At 40.0% G+C, this 20,547-nt stretch overlaps 1 protein-coding gene across 1 annotated transcript in view; it reads left to right on the top strand.

Moving 5' to 3' along the window:
- LOC105815614 (zinc finger protein 420-like) overlaps positions 1-20,547 on the top strand; it is a 32,741-nt gene that overhangs the window by 1,730 nt on the left and 10,464 nt on the right. Inside the window, exon 3 of the mRNA XM_012650813.1 lies at positions 108-583. Within this exon, the coding sequence (XP_012506267.1) occupies positions 108-583 (476 nt within the window). The remainder of the gene's footprint in view (positions 1-107; positions 584-20,547) is intronic.

The following is a 20,547-nucleotide window of genomic DNA, read 5'->3' on the forward strand; positions in this document are numbered from 1 at the left end:
GAATGTGGCATGTCCTTTACTCAGTTGGGAAGCCTTAGACAACATCAGCGGATTCATACTGGAGTGAAACCCTACAAATGTGAAGAATGTGGCATATCTTTTACTAGGTTTTCAATACTTAGACAACATCAGAGAATTCATACTGGAGAAAAACCTTACAAATGTGAAGAATGTGGCAAAGCCTTTAACTGTAGTTCCAGCCTTACTCAACATCAGAGAATTCATACTGGATTGAAACCCTACAAATGTAAAGAATGTGGCAAAGCCTTTAACCGTAGTTCACATCTTACTCAACATCAGAGAATTCATAATGGAGTGAAACCATACAAATGTAATGAGTGTGGCAAAGCCTTTAATTGTAGTTCACACCTTACTCGACATCAGATAGTTCATACTGGAGAAAAACCTTATAAATGTAAAGAATGTGGTAAGTCCTTTACCCAGTCTTCAGGCCTTAAACTACATCAGCGAATTCATACTGGACTGAAACCCTACAAATGTGAAGAATGTGGCATATCCTTTACAAGGTTTTCAATACTTTCTCAACATCAGAGAATTCATACTGGATTGAAACCCTACAAATGTAAAGAATGTGACAAAATCTTTTCCTGTAGTTCACAGCTTACTCAACATCAGAAAATTCATACTACAGAAATCCTATAGATGTAATACATGTCAAAAGAGTTTTACCTAAAATATACAACTTACAAATCACCATAAAGTTCATAGGAAAAGAAACTTTAATAAGTGTGGGGAAGTATGTAATCAAAACTTTAAGTCTTTGTGCATCAGGGGATTCACATAAGTAAATACTAAAGCACACTTTCAGATTTTACACTAACCCAGAGTATTTATTATAGAGAACAATGCAAAGTTAAAGCCATTAGGTAATTTATTTGATTATATTTTTCAAAAGGGCAAGAACATTGATGTTTGGGTGAATATAATTATGATCAGAGGCTACTTTGTGTTGAAAGTACTTGAAATTTTTCAAAAGCAAATATTATTGATGTAATTCAATTCTCAGATTACTTGATGCTATACTTTAATCCCTAGCATTTATGGGAAAATATGAATTCTCTTGTTTCTCCATAAAAGCTATGAGAGGCCATTCAATATTAGGTGAATATTATTAATATCAATTTTCCCTTGAAAGTTTAATGGCAAATATAAAATACATTAAGAAAATCTAAAGAAAGATGATTTTTGTGCTTGAATTATAAAACAACGATGCATGCAAGCATACAGTATGTATCCAGGGCATTTTTCTTCCGTATTAAAGAGAAACATTCTGAATTTTCAACATAAATCATTTTAACAATTGCTCCTTATGCTCTTTATAGTAGAATGAAATAGAAGTCTTGAGTATTATTTGATGTTAGAGAGGACACAGAAATCTTGAATGTTATTTGAGATGATAGAAATAAAAACATTTTCAGAGATATCAGGAAAGTAAAGATAACACCTGTTTGAAAGGTTGTATATGTATTCAAATCAATGTGCACTAAATAATTAGCTTCAGTCTTTAAAATTAAAGAAAGCACAAGTCTAAAATTTCTATGTTAGACAAAAAGTAATGCTTTTTGACTGCTAGTGACCAGGAGCATATAGTGAGTTTGAAAATGCTTTATTTGGGGGTATGAGTTAATTAATTTGTTTTGAGTAATAAAACTAAATGGTTTTTAATGTTTTGACATTAAGGTACAATGAAAGAAATGTTACCCTGCCACCAGTGTTAAACTATCTTATCTTGTCCAAGATTGTAGTTAACAGATGAAAATAATGTATTATTGGGTAATACAGTAGAATGCCTTTTCTACTAATTTCTTCTTGAGGATCAAAAGTTCCAATAATTTGGAGAATATTGTTCTCATGTTTACTATTTTGTATGTTTTTCTCTTTTTCATAACTATGGAAATATTGTGATGGCTATAGTAAAGATTATATGGGAGTATATTTTAAATCCATACCTTTAAATCTTAAATCACTATTCATAAAATTTTATCCAAAATTTTCCTTTGCACATGGCTCTTTTCTGGGCCGATTGAACACAGAGATTGTTTTGTTTTGATTTTTATTTTGTTGGATGTAATATACAATATATCAAGCTAAAATTAAACTTTGTGTAAGAGAACTATAGAAGAAAAATGTATGTAATAGTGTGTTTGTACCTATCAGAAGGAAATGGAAATAGTGGATCAAAACAAATAATTACAGAATACAGGATAATTGATGATTTAAAAGCAAGCTAGACCTTACAAAATCTCAAAGCAAAGTAAGTTTCTCTACTGTTCATTAAATTTATTTCTCACAAATCTCATTTCTCCAGGATGCCAAATCTCCCCATAAAAATCCTGTTTTTTTTTTACCCTGCTGCCTGTTCAGTTAATTTTATGATTTTATTGTCCTTCAAATTGTTGAACATAGATGGACTGTCACATGCTCACACTTTAGGCTGGGGCACCTTTCACCCTTCAAGCTGGACAAAACAACAGGATAGATGTTTTACTGCATCTCCTCACTTGCACACTTATCCACAAAGCTAACTACTAACCATAGCTAGGGAGGTTTTCATATCCTCTTCTAATGGTAATTCTTGATATAGCTTTTCATGTCTTTACCTCTTCTCGTAACTGCTTCTTTGGCCACTTACAAATCTCCTAGTAATGGCCAATCAACTGTTAATGCCACATGGTGACCTTGCTTACCCTAGGGGGCAATGCAGTTTTCTACTGACAAGTTTTCTAGGCCCTCAGGCATTTTAAGGGCATCCCTGTACTCAGTAGTCCACAGGCATCTAACAAATGGGCAGCATCTCCCCAAATAGATGATGACACATACCCCAGATTTTCCACTCCAATACTTTCTTTTCTTTGCCCATGCTTTGGCCCCTGGGCTTTAGCTGGCTAACTCTCCAGTTGTTTTGTAAAATGTCCATACATGCAAAGTGATGCGCAAATACAAAGAAACCAAAGAAAAAGACAGGCAAATCCACTATGTCAGTAGAGGGTGATTCATTAGGTAATTTATGGACAGGTGCATGGTCATGGGTGGCAGCAAGACAGGTGGATCTCCATGCTGTTACACGCCCAATACAGAGCTTACATACTATAGGAAAAGTGTATACAAATTAATTTACAGGACAATTGCAGTAGACCTTCCAGGAGAAGACAGAAATTTCAGTGCTATGTACATCATAGCCTGTAATTTGTGTGACATTAGGGTTGTTTTGACCTAAGGGAATGATTGATGTTAATATGTAGTCTTACATAAGGAACAGTTGATAAAGTAAATACCTGAGAGGCATTCACAGAGCAGGGATTAATGACAAGTAAACATGGCATATTAGCATCCAAGAAGGAGTCACTTTAGCTTCCACAGAGCTCCCTCTACAGTCCCATGGAACCCTTAGGGTTCAGAGGACCAGTAGGAATTCTCACCAGGCAGTTTGGATCCATTTGGTTCTCAAATAAAAGGGAATTGAACTTGCATACCTCCTCATTATTCTCATATTTATTCTTCCTTCTTTTTCCTTTCCACAGAAAAAGTTACAGAAAATTTATAAAATCTTCACAAAAGAAAACACACTACACAGGGTCTACTCGTCAAAGAAAAGTGGAGGCCAGGACATGAGGAGCAAGCATTTCATGGGTGGGTGGCAGAGGAGAGAGCAAGGTTGGAAGAGGTACTGGGTCAGATGTGCGTGTGTATGTGTGTGTGTGTGTGTGTGTGTGTGTTACTGTGTCACTGAAAGTATACTTGAAAAATATAAGTCACCAGTCATGTCTAATCTGGGATAACAGGAAGAGAGATGTGTTTTGTCCATGGACAGGTTGGGGCAGAAGGTCCCTGATGCTCAGCTGCCATGCTCCCCTCCTCTACAGCCGGTGCCTGGTGCAAGTCCAAGTGCTGTTTTGTGCACATGTCCTTCCCCTGGTGGTCCTCGTGGTAGTGTAGAATGGGAGGGGCTGGAGCTTGGGATAGTCAGGACCTAAAAGGCCTTTCTGATGGATGATGGCTGTGTTCCTTTGAGGTAAATGTGGTCAGCACCTAGAAAAATAAGAATCAGGCCAGGCGCTGTGGCTCATGCCTGTAATCCTAGCACTCTGGGAGGCCAAGGCGGGCCGATCGTTTGAGCTCAGGAGTTCGAGACCAGCCTGACCAAGAGCGAGACCCTATCTCTACTAAAAATAGAAAGAAATTAGCTGGACAACTAAAAATATATGGAAAAAAATTAGCCGGGCATGGTGGCTGATGCCTATAGTCCCAGGTACTCAGGAGGCTGAGGCAGGAGGATTGCTTGAGCCTAGGAGTTTGAGGTTGCTGTGAGCTAGCTGATGCCACGGCACTCTAGCCCGGGCAACAGAGTAAGACTCTGTCTCAAAAAAAAAGAAAAGAAAAAAAATAGGAATCTGAGCAAGTGGGGTTCTCACTTTGGGGGAGCATGAGGAGGTGGAAATCAGAATCTCCCAGGGCAGGACACTTTGGCTCCATCCTCTGCATCTTAGATATCCTTGAGGGGTTTAACACACAGAGAAGGAGGAGACCCATCCCAGTGGAGTTTCCAGGTAGGAACTGGAATGAAGGGCATATTCCTGAATGAGGGCTCTTTATATATAATTCTGAGAACAGGTTGGGCTGCGTGAGAGTGAAGGCGAGGAGGGACCCTTAAGAGAAAAGTCTCAGAGACCAGCCCCTTCTCCCTCCCTTTCCCACAGGCCCCATTCATTATCTTCAGTCCAGGCCCTGTCAGCATCCTGTCCTCCCTTTTGTCTGCATGAGATCAGTCAACCAGGAGATTCAGCTGCTCCAGGGGGTTGCAGACAATTACCATCTTCAGCCTGAGAAGCGATTCAGGGTCTGGTTCCAGTCCATGGAGTGGCTCTGTCCATGGAGTGGGAGGTGACAGCTTAGAGGACTGGCACATGGCACAGAGGAGACTCTCTTCTGGTCAGCTGCAAAGAGCCTGTGGCCATGGCTCCCTAGTCAGCATCAGGCCCTGTTGCATGGTGACTGCTCAGGCACCAGAAAGGACTTCAGCAGCCCTGGAAAGGGGGACATGAGGTGTGGCTCCTGGTAGCCTTACAGCTGCCTCTCTGTCATACAGCTACCACATACGGTCCAAGCTGGAGCCCCTCTTTCAGTAGGCCAGAAACACCCTCAAAGCCCAGGAGAACAGGATATGAGAAAACTCAGGGGTGATTCAGTGCCTGGGTGGCAGAGGCAGAGGGCATCATGGCTCAGTGAAGTTTGGGTAAGTGTGGGCTCTGGGAGTCAGATATCTTCCCTGAATTCCCAGCTCCATCGTTCACCAACCCTATGACTGGGGTGAGGGCCTCCCAGCTCTGGAAATTGAGTTACCATTATCATGCGTTTAATGTACTCTTCCATTCTTTTTTTCTCCTTTATCTTTATTTATGTATAATATGATCATTATGAACTACTGGTCTCTGTTAATGATTTTATTCAATTTAACAGACATGTTATATATTGTGTATCATTCTTCCTCATGATTTCTTTGCTCTACTGTATGATTTCCTTCATATGAGGTACTTAGGGTAGTTAAATTCTTAGAAATACAAAGTAGAAGAGGGGTTCCCAGAGGCTAGAGAGGCAGAAACAAGGAGCTGTTATTTAATGGGTACAGAGTTTCAGTTTTGCAAGATGAAAAAAGTTCCCTATGTATGGGAATTATGGTTGCAAACAATGTGAATGTACTTAATTCCTCTGAACTGCACACCTAAAATGGTGAAAATGGCCAATTTTATGTATATTTTCTCACAAAATAAATAAATACATGAACCAATTATAGCTGCCTGCAATATCATGGGTGAATATCACAAATATAATGTTGCATGAAAGAGAGTAGATGTAAAAGTATATATAGGATGTAATTTAGTTTATATGAAATATAAAAAGCAAACAAAACTGAGGTTCTGACTTTCAGTAATGAAAGTTGTTGAACTACCACTCTCATAGACAAGAATGATAAAATTTCAATAAAACATTATATATCATTATATAGATACACACATCTAAATATATTACATGTATATATGATATATGTATGCATAAGGACTAAATAAGGATTTCAGCTGTGCTCATGGTAGGGGATTTAGGTATTAGAATTTGAATCCAGACAAATTAACTCTCTCTTGAAAAACAAAATACCCTTCAAAGGATTATAACAGAACCCAGAATCTCTATAACTATCATTTATATATTCTAGTACACAATTTTAAAATTCATGAGTCATGTGAAGAAACATGAAAATATAATCCATACACAAGATAAAAATCAGTTAGTAGAAGCTATTCACAGGGTGTCCAAGATGTTGCAATCAACAGACAAGGATTTGAGAGCAGCTATTATAAATACGTTTGTGGGAGTAAAAGAAAATATTCTCATAAAGAGTGAACAGATGTGGAACCTCAGTAGAGAAGTGAAGACTATAAACAAGAACCAAACTGAAAGATAATGAAATGAAAAAAGTATTTTGGCCGGGCGCGGTGGCTCACGCCTGTAATCCTAGCTCTCTGGGAGGCCGAGGCAGGTGGATTGTTTGAGCTCAGGAGTTCGAAACCAGCCTGAGCAAGAGCAAGACCCCGTCTCTACTAAAAATAGAAAGAAATCAATTGGACAACTAAAAATATATAGAAAATATTAGCCAGGCATGGTGGCACATGCCTGTAGTCCCAGCTAGTCGGGAGGCTGAGGCAGGAGGATCGCTAGAGCCCAGGAGTTTGAGGTTGCTGTGAGCTAGGATGACGCCACGGCACTCTGGCCCGGGCAACACAGTGAGACTGTCTCAAAAAAAAAAAAGTATTTTGAGTTTATCCACAGATTAGAAACAGAAGACAAAGCAATAGAAATTATCCAATTATTTGAACAGAAGAGTGAAAAAATTTAAAGAATCATTAAGACTTCGAGATTTGTAGAATGATTAAGTCTGAGAAAGAGTGGAGAGATAGAAAATTTAAATTGGGTAGAAAAGTAACAACTAATAGCTGAGAACTTATAAAAATTGGTTAAAAACCTATGTTGTTATATCCAAAATGTCAACAATCCCCAAAAATGTACAAATAAAACCATACCATGGTCATGTTGTGATTTAGGAAACTAGCAAGGCAAGGTTTTCTTTTCTTTCTTTTGAGATAGGGTCTTTCTCTGTCACTCATGCTGGATTGCAGTGTTGTAATTGTAGATCACTGCAGACTCCAACCTTGGCGTGCAATCCTCCTCCTGCATCAGCCTCCCAAGTAGCTGGCAGTATAGGTAGGTGCATACAGGGCAGAGTTTTTGATTGATTGGCTATGATATCTAATTTTTATTATTTATAATAATGGAAAATATTTTCCCTTAGAGTTTTTTCTTGAAGAAAGTCTGACATATTAGACACAGATTACTGACATGTTTTTAAGGAATATGACTTTCCAGCCTAGTTTCAAAGTTTTAATTTCTTACCTTGGAAATCACTTAAAGTGTTTCTTTCAAATCTTGCAGTAAAACTGATGCTCCAAAAGGACGTACAATGGATATTGTGGTCTTGTACATCATCCCTGCACAGAATTGATGCTGTACCTACTGCAGTTTTGGAAGCATGTATTATTGTAATACTTAATTTGAGAAGCTAAATGGAAAAATGAATTAAGAGAATTATTACTGTTAAGTTCCAGCAGCAAATTATTAAAAGTGGTTCCAAAGGGATATGGAAAAAGGGATATCAAGAGAGTTTCCAAGGGAGCCTTATTTAGGGCAGACATGCATACATCATATATTACCTCAGTACACAGACTTCTCAAATGTTTTGGGAAGGACCAAGGGGCACTTTGGGTCTTGTTGGCATGTTAATTATGGCTCAGAGGTCCAGAGTAGGACACCTAAGTCCTGTGAACCAGCCTGGGTGGTGGTCAAAAAAGTGCTGGATGTGGCCCAAAGGACCTTAGGTGGTCCCTTCTCTGAGTAGCTGATTTTCTTGACTGTATGAAGTGGGGGGTGGGTAAGGTCTTTCCCCTGTTATGTTTTCTCCTCTTTACAACACTGGCACAAACATCCCTCTTAGAGGTCTTACCCAGGTGTAGGCCATGCAGGCAACTTGGGGTCCAAAGGGTGCTCCTTGGGTGCAGAGGGTCATCTGTGACAGGCCAGAGGGATAGAGAGAAAGGTGGCTTTGAAAAAGCAAGGGTCAAGGGACTGGATATTTACATTTTAGGCAGTGAACTGACAACAGACACTCACCAGGGAACTTCCTGCCTGGGTTCCCAAGAAGCCTGAAAATTGCCAGGCCTATAGGCCTTTAGGTTCATTCCTGTGGAGGTGCAGTATTGCCCATGTCTGAAGGGTCATGGCGGAAGGGGAGGCGGTGGAAAGGGCAGGCCTGATGAAAGCGAATGTGGGGAAGAGTGGAGGGAAAGAGGACGATGAGGACAAATGGAAGGGGTGTGGAGAGCAACCATAACCATGAGCAAACTTAGAAATCCTCTGGTTTCCTTGCTGGTCTATGAAGAATCAAATTTCATGCAAGACAAGTCAGAAGCTGGTATCTCTTGAAGACGCAGTGTCACAATTACAGATGAGAACTGTCACCCTGATCATACTCACTTCCTACTCTGGACTTTCAGGTAGGGATGGGTGGGAGGGAGGGTCTTCGTGGGCCATGCTGGCAGTTGTAGTTCTTTAACAGACTCAGCCCTTTGGTTGCAAGGCTGCAAAACTACAATCCCAGCATGCATCGGACTTGGGGGCGGTGCGTAGACCGGGCTGACGGGGTAGGGAGTTGTGAACCTCCTCACGTATTCTGGAAGCTGTAGTTTTCTCACCGTTGCCAGCTCTTTAGTTGCAGGGTTGCAGGACTACAATCCCAGCATGCCCGGGGCTCGGGGCTGTGCGCAGCTCTGGAGGGAGGGACAGGGCAGTGCACGCCCCGCCCTTCCCAAAGTACTGCTGGCCACTGGCTGGTGCCGCCCCGTCGCGACCCAGTCCGGGGAGGGACTTGGGGGACAGGTCCAGGCTCGGCAGTGAGAAGGGTGTGAGGCTACAAAGTACTGCTCGTACTTGGCTGAATCTGGCAGGTCTTCTCGCTCCACCGCCTGCTGTGCAGCTCAGGGAGGGGGTGGGTTTTTCTAGAGCATCGACCTTCTGCCGCCCAGGGAGCTGCCCGCTTTTCCAAACTCCTATGGGAACTGCCTGATGCCTTCAACACTGTCCGTGGTACCTCTGACCGCTGCTTTCTTCAGCCAGAGCACCAGTTCAGCCACTTTTAGGAGAAATCCCCCACGCGGCTTACCTATGAACACCTTCAGAGCTTTGCAGGGGGTGACATGGGCTGTGCCTTTGTAAAAGTTTCTCCCTCACTAATGCCACCTTTGTGGATGTGTAAGGTGAGACATGAGGGAGAGTAATTATTGGGTTACCCAGGATCTGCTAAAAGTAGAAGGGAAAACCCTAATTCCCAGGGGTGGTGGGCCACTTTCACCAACCCATGTAAGTGCATAGGCCCCGGAAGATCAACCTGGAAGTGTTTACATTTTAAGTCTTTTATACTTGAAAGTGATCATCCTCATCTAAACTCAGGTCTGATTGGCCAGTGCCTCAGAGACAGATGGTGACCTGATCCCTCAGAACAGACGGTGCTCCAGCTTTGGGGGAGTGATTTTCAAGGTATGAAGCATTTGAGAGACATTTGAAACCTGTCATGTTTTATATCTTTGCTTTGGATGTAAAACTTATCACCCACAGCAATAAGGGTTGTACCTTAACTTCTGGGACTCTTCTGCTGAATTTTTCTGTCTAGACAAAGGAAACATCGAAAAGCACTTCTGCTTGCATGTAGCCTCTTAATAATTTATATCCCTAAATTACTTATGTCCTCAGGGACAGTTTGTTTTTATTCCCAGATGGAACCAGCTTTCATGTTGTTATATCTAATCTATAAAAATCTGGGTGTCAATCTAGATAAAAATAAGACCTTATTCATAATACACGTTCCAGTAACTTTCATTTGTGATCTTTGAATGTGGGATACTGCCAAAAAAACTGAAAAACTGAAAAACCTGATCATGAAAATTGGTCCCTATTACTTTGTAAAGAATTTACCTCTTTAGAAATAATTATGCATGAGTTCATCAGCACTTTTGTAATGAGTGGAAAAAAAAATTGTTGTGGCATCTGTAAGGCTGGCAAGATGAGAAGGAGACCACAGCACAATACTAGGGCTCCTCTCTTGTTTTAAATAAGGCCTGTGGGGAAAGTCTGTGTGGTCAAGGGCAGGCATCCCTCTCCATGCCTCACTATTCTCATTCCATTCCTTCCTGTGCTCCCTTTTTGTGGGGGTTTCCAACATCTCACACGTGTTTGATGGGGATATGGTAACATATGAACATCCATCATATTAAAAAGAGGATTAATGGAGAGGAGAGTTTTGTGATGTGTGTTCAGATGCGCTGATGTTGCATGTGTGGCTACAAAGACACTGTGCTCTCAGCAGTCCTCACAGTGTCTGTCTTGAAAGCCCAGTCCTCGTGCAGCCACAGCTGCTGTTCACAGAGCTGGGTGCTCCTTGTGGCTTGGTATATTCTGCTTAGATTTTGTGGCTCTGACTGTCTGCTGCTCACACATTCTTGGGAGTATCTGCTGGGTTGCCTGGTGTGTTCCAGTTGTTTCCTGGGAGCCAGTTGTGTAACTGTGTGTCACAGGGTCTTTAGGGATTCCACCCTCACTACTTAAGTCACTGTACACTGGCCACAACTTATCTTGTTTTAGCCCAAGTTTGTCCTCTCCAGTGAATAATTCGTTACTTGTTGATCTCAGTCTGATGCTGCTGTGCCTGCTTAGGAAACTGGGCATCTTGTCTTTGGTCTTATTGACACAATTTCTTTTGTGTGTTTTGAGGTCTGACATTACTTTGTTAATCAAAGCACTTTTAAATACCTTCGTGAATTTAACCCTCAAAATAACTTGATCAAGTAGGCATGTGATCCTCATTTAACAGGTGAGAAAATGGACACTGAGAGGGGTTGAGTAACTTTCTTAACTTTGCACAAGTTCGTGGTGCATTTTGCATCTTAAGCTGGAGCTCTGTCTCTATGGTGTGTACAATTTCCTCATATTCTACTCTGTGCCTCTCTGCCTGAATCCCCAAGGGTACGTGTTCCATTCTGAGTCCATTTTCTACTTGATGATAGGAAACTTGGACAAATAGGGGCATGGTGTAGGAGGAAAGTAGCTGGAAAATGGCCTTCCCTGTCCTCTGCTTTCCCCTTGGCAGGTGCTGGGTTTGTCGAGTGAGCTGGAGCAGTGGTAGATCCTGCCCAGTTTCACACCAAACATTTGTTATTATGCAGAGAGGAAACACTCACTTTTTGCAGGTGTAATTTATTTGTGTTAATTTTTCCTCTGGGCTTTCTAACACAGGTGTGTGCTGTAATCTAACATATGCTACAAATATTGATAAAAATAAAATATTGCCCTCCTCTCAAATGGTAACACATCCTTCTTTTCTTTTTCTAATTACAAAAAAATTCATGCTCGTAAAAAAAGTCAAATAATACAGATCTTAATAAAGTGGAAGTCTCTCCTTTCCTCCAAAACCACTCCCTTCATAGAATAAACTATCATTAACAGGTTGGTGTTTATTCTTCTGGATACTTTCTATGAAGTTATAGATACACAATTTTTATGATATTTATTATATCATTTTTATTGTATCATTCTACAGTTTTAAAAAATTTACTCTTTTCTAAGCTATAGATCATTGACAACTTTTCAAATCAGTGCACAAAATTCTAGGTTACTATTTTTAATATCCTGGCCAAGAGGAGGGATCCATTTATTTGGCTGGGGAGGCTTAAGATTTTATTTTAGTTCACACCTTGTTGCAAATTCTCTAGTTATATAATTATAAGTTTTTTGGCTACTTCTGATTGGTTGAGCTTATGTTATTTTTTTTAAAATATAGGCCTTTTCAAGAATTTGCTCAAGTTAAATTTTCCTTATGTTTATAAATCAAGCAAGGTCAAGGTCACTAATCAGGCCTAATTTAGGGATTCTTCAGGCCTGGCCTCCATTTTAGTTTAACAGTTCCTTTTTTTTTTTTAATTTCATCTCCTTCCTTAACTGTAACTTCAAATTTTAGTGTTTTTTTTTGCACATGTAGAGACTTGTATTTGAAGGCAAGTCTGGTTTCAAACTGATTTGTAGTATGTCATTATGAATTGCCCCCATTTATTGGAAGGATAAACTGCTATCCCCCAACCACAACAAGAGCTGTGGGTGCTGGGCAGTCATGGTGGGGATGAAGCAGAAGTGAAGAGAAAACAGCCCTGTAACTCACACATGTAGGTAAAACAATGTCCGTATGTATAAAATGCATAATTATCAGAAATTTGTAATACTCAAAAATATTAATGTTTATATAATTCTCTGTAATATGGAAATTATAAGGCAAAGAACAAAAAAAGCCAAATACATTTGTTTTCTCACCTAAAAATTAAGTACATTTGTATCATGAAATGTTTCATGATTCTAGTGTTAAAATGTCAATAAAAATATGAAATAAAATATAACATTATGTAACACAAATGACAATACCTATATTAGATTTAATATTCTATAATAAGATCAATTGAAACCTATAAAATGGGAGAAAGATCAAAATAAGACAAATGACATGAGACATGTGGAGAATGAATACTATCAATAAGCATATAATATACTTTGTCTTACATTTTATATTAAATGAAAAGTAAAGAATGGCATGGTGATTTCACCAAACTGAAAAATGTAAACATTCCTCCCTAGAGGACGCTATTAAAGGTTAATGGATATCAATCCTCAATTGACTGGGGCTAAGAGAGTGAAGATCTACATCTTTCTCTGAATTAAAGAAGGAGGATATAAATATATATTCATTTGCTACACTTTACAATATACAAACACGTGAGTAATTAAACCTTAATATGTTTGTAATTATAAAGAATTGCAGGACAGTCATAAAGCAGCCAAAAGACATCAACTGTCCTATATGAATTACAAAATTTGTCAGTAATCTTAGCCCTCTAGAAACTCAGATTTCACCACTGTGTTTATTGTTCAAGTTCCTTTACTGGTACTGATGCAGGCTCTGTCATATATTAAACAATGTGTCTGAAATTTCTGCAAGTCATCAGTAAGAATCTGAGTAGTAGTTGGTCTTTGTTCTTGCTCCCACAGTTGCATTCTCTTCTGAATTGTGTCAGAGAGCCCTCAGCTCAAGCCTCATCTGCTGTGCCCACACCCAGGCTATGTCTTGATAAATGGCCTCAGACATTGCTTGCAGGGGGGTTACCAGTCTTTTATGAAGTGGCAGCAGGTGATCTACTGGGAACTGAGATCTGAGCATCTTGCTGCACTCAGTGTGGGCCCTCAGTGGTTCTCTATTATGGACATCACATGTTTCCTCAATTTCAATGCCATTTATGATATTGGAGGTCTTTGGTTTCTTTCCCAAAGTCAATCTGTGCTCATCTCCTAGACAGTACTCTGTGCAGGAAACATGTGAGTGAGAGACTCAGCAGAACAGTTCCTAAGGATACTAATTCTGGAACCTTCCCATGCACCTTCAGGCGAACCCCACTTGCCTCTCCTCCTCCTTCCCAGTCCTCTCAGCCTCCTTAATAAAGCTAGGTTGAATCCCCCCCAAATGCACTTTGATTTACAGGACCTCTAAAATCCACTCAATCACTGAGAAATCCCCTTTCTGCCTGAGCCCTGTATAAGTTACCTCTCTGACCTTTGGGGCAAAAACCCAAAATTCTACCTGCTGCTCTGTTTTGGCAGATGTTCTTGGAACTGACTTTCCTCTTCCTGGATAATCAGGAGCTAAGGTTGTCACCAAAATTCAGTTCTCCTCTGTTCTCCAGAGTCCAGGAACTGTAAGGCCCTGGCTGCCAAAAAACTTCCAGTTCCTGTCTCAAAGGATACTGTGATAATCCATCTACTGTCCCTTCTCACCTGGAACAGTCAAATCTTACCTAATCTAGCAGCGCTATTTCTGGCTTTGAGCTTAGTTTCCTTGAAATTTTCCTTCTCCTTTGGGGTGTGCTCTGATCCTAGTGCAAATGGAAGATAATGTGACTCAACTGTCATGAAACACAGAGCCCCATAGTCTATCTCTAATCCATATTTGCGCTTCATTCCCTCAAGTGATGCTGTTCAGCCAGTGTCAAGAGTGAAGACAAAGATTACAGATCCAGGAGATCATTGTTACATTTCTCAAAGCCCCCTGAAGGCTATAAGCTATTTCTCATACCCAGGCTCAGAATAAAACCCCATCAAAGACACACACTCAGTATCTCTGGCTCCACTCCTGCCATCCTCCATATGAACAGCTCAAGGTCTTACCTTGCCTTTGGATGGCATTCTCACTGGAATGGGAAGAGATTGTCTTACCTATCCATTCAAAAGGCCCTTCTTGTGGGTCTTTCTCTGTAAAGGACATCTGTTGGAAAGGGGGGTGGTCAGTGGGGCATTTGATGTAGGGGCAGTAGGGCTCTGTCTGGGTCTGCAGTCCCCAGTCTCATATTAAAGCTCAAGTGAAAGGCCCTCTCTCTTACACATCCAGATTCAGAGCTGGGTTGTTCTGCTGGATCTGCCTTTTATAAGCAGGTGTGGCTCACTCCTATTGAGTGAAGACAGTTCTCACTCATCATAGCCTCAAGAAGGAATATTTCAGGCTGTGATTGCACTGGGGACCTAGAAACATATAAGAGGAGTTTACAGGATTTTGTCCTGGTGTCATAATGCAGAATATCAAAGCCAAGGGGTACAGGGACAGGTATTCAAGTGACTCATCACCATCTGATTTCTGGCTCAATTCCCACCCAGAAGTATTTAACACACTGCCCATATCTCAACCAATCTTACATTAACACATGTATATATTTTGCACATTAAGAAAATAATATCTACTGTTAATTATATACATAGATTTTATAGAAGGGGAAACTTCCCCTTTAGCTCACCTCAGTTATCCTGGGAGTGCCACTGTGTTCTGTAGAATTTATACAGCATTCAAAGGCTGAGCTGATACATTCAGCTGGATCATTACCATCATTCTTGCACCTTTTGTGTTTTTCCCCTTGTGTTTCTGTTTAAAATAGATTGCAGATATGACTATTGCATCATGAGTTTCCAGACAGCTAATGGGCCACTTGTCTGTGTCTTGCCATAAAAAAAAACCCCAAATCTAAAACAAAACTGAAAGGAAATGGACTTTGAGGGTGTTTTCCCCGGGTTCCCTGCTCATTTGTTCTTCATTGGTCCTTTGACTGCTTTATTTCTGTGTCCTTGTTGGGTGGGGATTATCTTAAAAATCCAGGATGACTGAAAAAATTCCTAAAATATATGTACTTTTCTTCTTCTTCTTTTTTTGATATTATTTACATGTCCACCAACAAAATACTAGTGTGGGCACTTTGGTGCAGATGTTCAAGTGCTCTTTTCATATGCCTTCCAGGACGTAGAATCATATAAACAAGAACATGCATCTTTCAAGTCTTAATACAAATTCCTTAATTGTCCTTCAAAAGGTCATTAGTCATTTGTACAAGCACATACAAACTATTGATCATAAAAAAGAGACAAGTTTAAGAACCATTTAATTTTTCAATCTGAAGGTCAAAGACAACACATATATTTTGTAATTTACTTTTTCTAACCACTATTAAAGTTGGATGCCTCTTTATGTGGGAAAAGACCATTTGTACCTTTTTTTTTTTTTTACTGCGGAATGTTTCATAGGTCCTACATCATTTTTTATTGTTTGTGTTTTAAAAAATTTTAAGTTAGTTGACATTATAAGAAACTGAGTTAAATTATGTAAGGGTATTAAAATACAATTTCAATAGGAAGCTATAGCAATTATCTGCACTTGGTCTGTAAAGGACTGAATTTGTGGTAACTCAATAAAGGCCAATTTTGGGTGTGGAAAGTTGTCAGCTACTTATTGTATAAGACATCTACTTCCAAATCTTTACGTTTTTTAACCAGTGCCTTCTCATGATAGAATTTTTAACTCTGAGGGAGCATTTCCATGGAATCTATAATAGAGATTTTGCTAATTTTGGTTACCAAAATAATTGTAAAATTGTTTGGTTAGTTTATATCATTGTCAATCAAATGCTACTACAGATAGCATGTTGTATAGGAATTTTGATTGGTTCCTTTGGTTCAGGTCAATTTTCCTTAATTTTAATCATCAAATTTTCTTTGCTATAGAGACAAGCGACCTTGTGGTTACCATGTACTCTACAGATTTATACTTTGTTAGAAATACAAATTATAGGCAAATCCGAGACCTGTTCTGTCAAATCTGGATTTTAAATAATATTACCAGATGATTAACATGCACATTAATGATTGTTAAGTATGGTAATTTTATTCTTAAAAGGGGAGAATTTCATATGAGTGCATTGATGTGTCAAAAAGGTACAGTTAAGCGTGGAATTTTCAGCATATATACATTTTATTTCACAAAATAACTAAAATATAATGAAGTGAGGAGTGAGGAATGGGTTGAAGTGTAGATGAAACAAAAATGGCTCATGATTAGTAGTTGTTGAGGCTGGGTCACAAGTTTATTATACTATTTTGTGTATTTTGTATACATTTAAAGTGTTCTATTAGTATAATAAATCACATATATAGAAATGAATTTAATATACAATGTTAGCTCTTTTTTATTTCAAAGTATTATGGGGTAAAAATATTTTTGGTTACATGGATCCCTTTTATAATGCTTGAGTTATTATTACAAGTATGTCCATCAAACAGATAATGTTCATTGTACCTGTCAGGTACATTTTTGCCCATTCACTCCTCCCCTTTTCCCCAGCTTGATTTCCATTGAGTTTTACTTCCCTCTATGTACATGTGTGCTCATTGGTTAGTTCCATTTTAATAGTGAGTACATGTGGTGTTTGTTTTCCCATTCCTTAGATACTTCACTTAGGAGAATGGTCTCCAGTTTAATCCAGATTGTTGCAAAAGGCATTAAGTAATTCTTCTTCATGGTTGAGTATTATTCCATGGTATACATATGCCTCATTTTGTTAATCTACTCATGAATTGATAGGCACTTGGGTTGATTCCACATTTTACAATTGTGAATCGTGCTGCAATAAACCTTCAAGTGCAGGTGTCTTTTGGTAAAGTGACTTCTTTTCCTTTGGCTAAATACCCAATAGTGGGATTGCTGGATCCAATAGTAGGTCTACTTTTAGTTTTTTGAGAAATTTTGATACTGTTTTCCATAGAGGTTGCACTAATTTGCAGTCCCACCAGCAGTGCATTACCATTCCTTTCTCTCTGCATTCATATCAACATCTATTGTTTTTGGTTTTTTAATAAAGGCCATTCTGACTGGGGTAAGGTGATATCTCATTGTGGTTTTGATTTGCATTTCCCTGATGATTAGTGAAATTGAGCATTTTTTCATATGTTTCTTGACCATTTGTCTATCTTATTTTGAGAAGCTTCTGTTCCTGTCTTTTGCCCACTTTTTAATAGGGTTGTTTGATTGTTTTTCTTGCTGATTTTCTTGACTTCTTTGCAGATTCTGGTTATTAGTCCCTTATTGGATGTGTAGCTTGTCAATAATTTCTCCTATTTTGTAGGTTGTCTATTCAGCTCATTGAGTGTTCTTACAATCCATGTTTGAAATTCTTCATCTGTCATTTCAGTGTTCTGATTTTGGTTGATATCCTTTGCCTAGAACGGGTGTTCCCTTTTGGGGATGTGCTTTCAGTTTGATTCTTCATACTTACAGAGATTTTTCTGATTCCTTTCCATCTGGAGCAGCTGTTCCTTCTTACCTTTCAATTTTTGTTTAGAAAATGACACACCCATTTTAATCTCTGAGCCAGTAGGTGGTGCTTATGGGTGAGAATCGACTACACCCTGTATGATGAGTCAGTACTTGCAGTAAAAGGGCATGCAAATTGACCTCCCTGTCAGTAGGTGGCACTTGCCAGGAGGAGCAAGTTGCACTGTTGATTTTGGGTCCTGCCATCATCCCTAGCTCCTCTGGAGAAGCACTCTAATGCCCAGATAATGGGTGGGGCCCTCGGACTTGCACATGTGTCCTTATTCTCCACCTCAGCAGGGGTGGGTAAGGGAGTGAGGCAGGACAGGGCCGGGTTAAGTGAGCCTGCCCTCAAGCTCCACAAATGCTTTTAGCAGGTTTCAAAGGTCTGTTCCCTGCTTCTGGACAAAGCTGCCAGGGAGGGGCTGAAGTGGTCCCACTCAACCAGAAAGTCTGCGTGTAGGGGTAGGACTGTCTGGGACCTGCAGTCTGGCAGTCTGAAGCAGGCCTTGTTCCTTTCCACCCTCCCCTGTTCGGCAGTTTCTCCTGGGCCTCTTCTCGCAGGCAGGACCTCAAGCCAGCTGAGCTCCCTGACAACTGTGATACAGGCAGGGAGTTTCCCTGCCCAGTATCCAAGCCTGAGCCGGAAGCACAGTCTTCCTATGGGAGGAGGGGTGCCCCTTGAGCATGCTGCAGCTAGGACCCACTCTGATCTTCCGCTGAAGGCACACACACCTCAGTACACTAATTCACACATCTCCCTTCTGTGCCCCTGGGCAATGTGATCAAGACCTGGATGTATGGGATCTGGCCTGTAGGCCTGTCCCTCAGGCCCCAGAGGTTGATCCTCAATCATGCCAAGGGGGAATAATGCTGATCCCAAGTCACCCGTTGGGTGACCAAGCTAAATCAATGTCCATCTCAGGGTTTGCCTCACTCATCTGGAGTCACTGGGCAAGTAGCACCAGGAAGTGCTGCCGGGTAGGGAGCTCACAGAGCACCCCTCAGTCCACTGCAGGGCCCCAAAAGGAAAGGTCTGAGACTGTTCCCTGTAGATGCCTCTGGGTGGTGGCTAAATTGTCTCTCTTGGCAGCCACAGGTAGAGGAATGAAGGGAAGAATGAAGGACTAGGTGAAGGAAGGACTACACACTGGTTATCTCCAACCCTTTCTCCAGGATGCTGTCCTCCCAAAATGACTGGGCTCTGGAGTCCTGCAGATCTCCTGGGACCCACTGGACTCCTGTGGCTCCTGCAGTCTGGGCCAGATTTGGGAAATATATGTGTGGGGATGAGCAAGATGGATCCTGAAGAGTTGAGGCCCCCAGGAAGGACAAAGGTGGGTAGAGAACAATATGGTGATATGATATTATATCTAGAAAACCCCAAGGATTCAACCAGAAGACTCCTAGAATTGATAAATGAATTCAGTAAAGTTTCAGGATATAAAATCAATACATACAAATCAGAGGCATTCATATACACCAATAACAGTCAAGCCAAAAATCAAATAAAAAATGCAGCACCTTTTACAATAGCCTGAACATCTATTGGATGTCAGGCAGGGGGTAGGGGAGAGGGGGAATGAGGGGACGGGTATATGCATACACAAAGAGTGCAATGCGCACCATCCCAGGGATGGAAACACATGAAGCTCAGACTTGGGGGGTGGGCAAGGGCATCATACATAACCTGATCATCTGTACCCCCATAATATGCTGAAATTAAAAAAAAATCTAGGAATATATTTAACAAAAGAGGTGAGAGACAGGGCAAACTATGAAACACTAAGAAAAGAAATTGTAGAAGATGTAAACAGACGGAAAAATCTACCTTGCTCCTGCATTGGTAGAATCAACATTGTTAAAATGTCCATACTACCTAAAGTGATCTACAGAATTAATGCAATCCCTATCAAAGTAATATCATCATTCTTTACAGATCTAGAAAAAATAATTCTATGCTTTCTATGGAACCAGAGAAGATTCTATATAGCCAAAACAATCTTAAGCAAAAAGAACAAACTCAGAGGTATCAGTCTACCAGACTTCAAGCTGTACTACAAGGCTATAATAACTAAAACAGCATGGTACTGGCACAAGAACAGAGATATAGACCTTTTGAACAGGACTGAGAATCCAGAGATGAAACCATCTGCATATGGTAATCTAATCTTTGACAAAGCAGAGAAAAATATATACTGGGGAATAGAATCTCTTTTCAATAAATGGTGCTGGGAAAACTGGATAACTACATGCAGAAGATTGAAACTGGATCCCCACCTCTCACCTCTTATAAAAATCAATTCACAATGGATAATAGACTTAAACATAAGGCATGAAACCTTAAGAATCTTAGCAGATGTAGGGAAGACCCTTTCAGACATCAGTCTAGGCAAAGAATTTTTGAAGAAGACTACCAAAGCAATCATAACAGCAAAAATAAATAAATGGGACCTGATCAAATTAAAAAGCATTTGCACAGCCAAGGAAACTATCATTAGCATGAATAGACAGCCTACAGAATGGGAGAAAATATTTTCTCTCTACACATCCAATAAAGGGCTGATAACAAGAATCTATCTAGAACTCAAAAATATAAACAAGAAAAAAATCAAACAAAACCCCATCAATAAATGGGCAAAGGATGTGAACAGAAATTTTTCAAAAGAAGACAGAATAATGGCCAGAAAACATAAAAAAATGCTCAA

The sequence above is a fragment of the Propithecus coquereli genome, unplaced genomic scaffold (assembly GCF_000956105.1).
Source record: "Propithecus coquereli isolate 6110/MARCELLA unplaced genomic scaffold, Pcoq_1.0 Scaffold340, whole genome shotgun sequence".
Taxonomy (NCBI): Eukaryota; Metazoa; Chordata; class Mammalia; order Primates; family Indriidae; genus Propithecus; species Propithecus coquereli.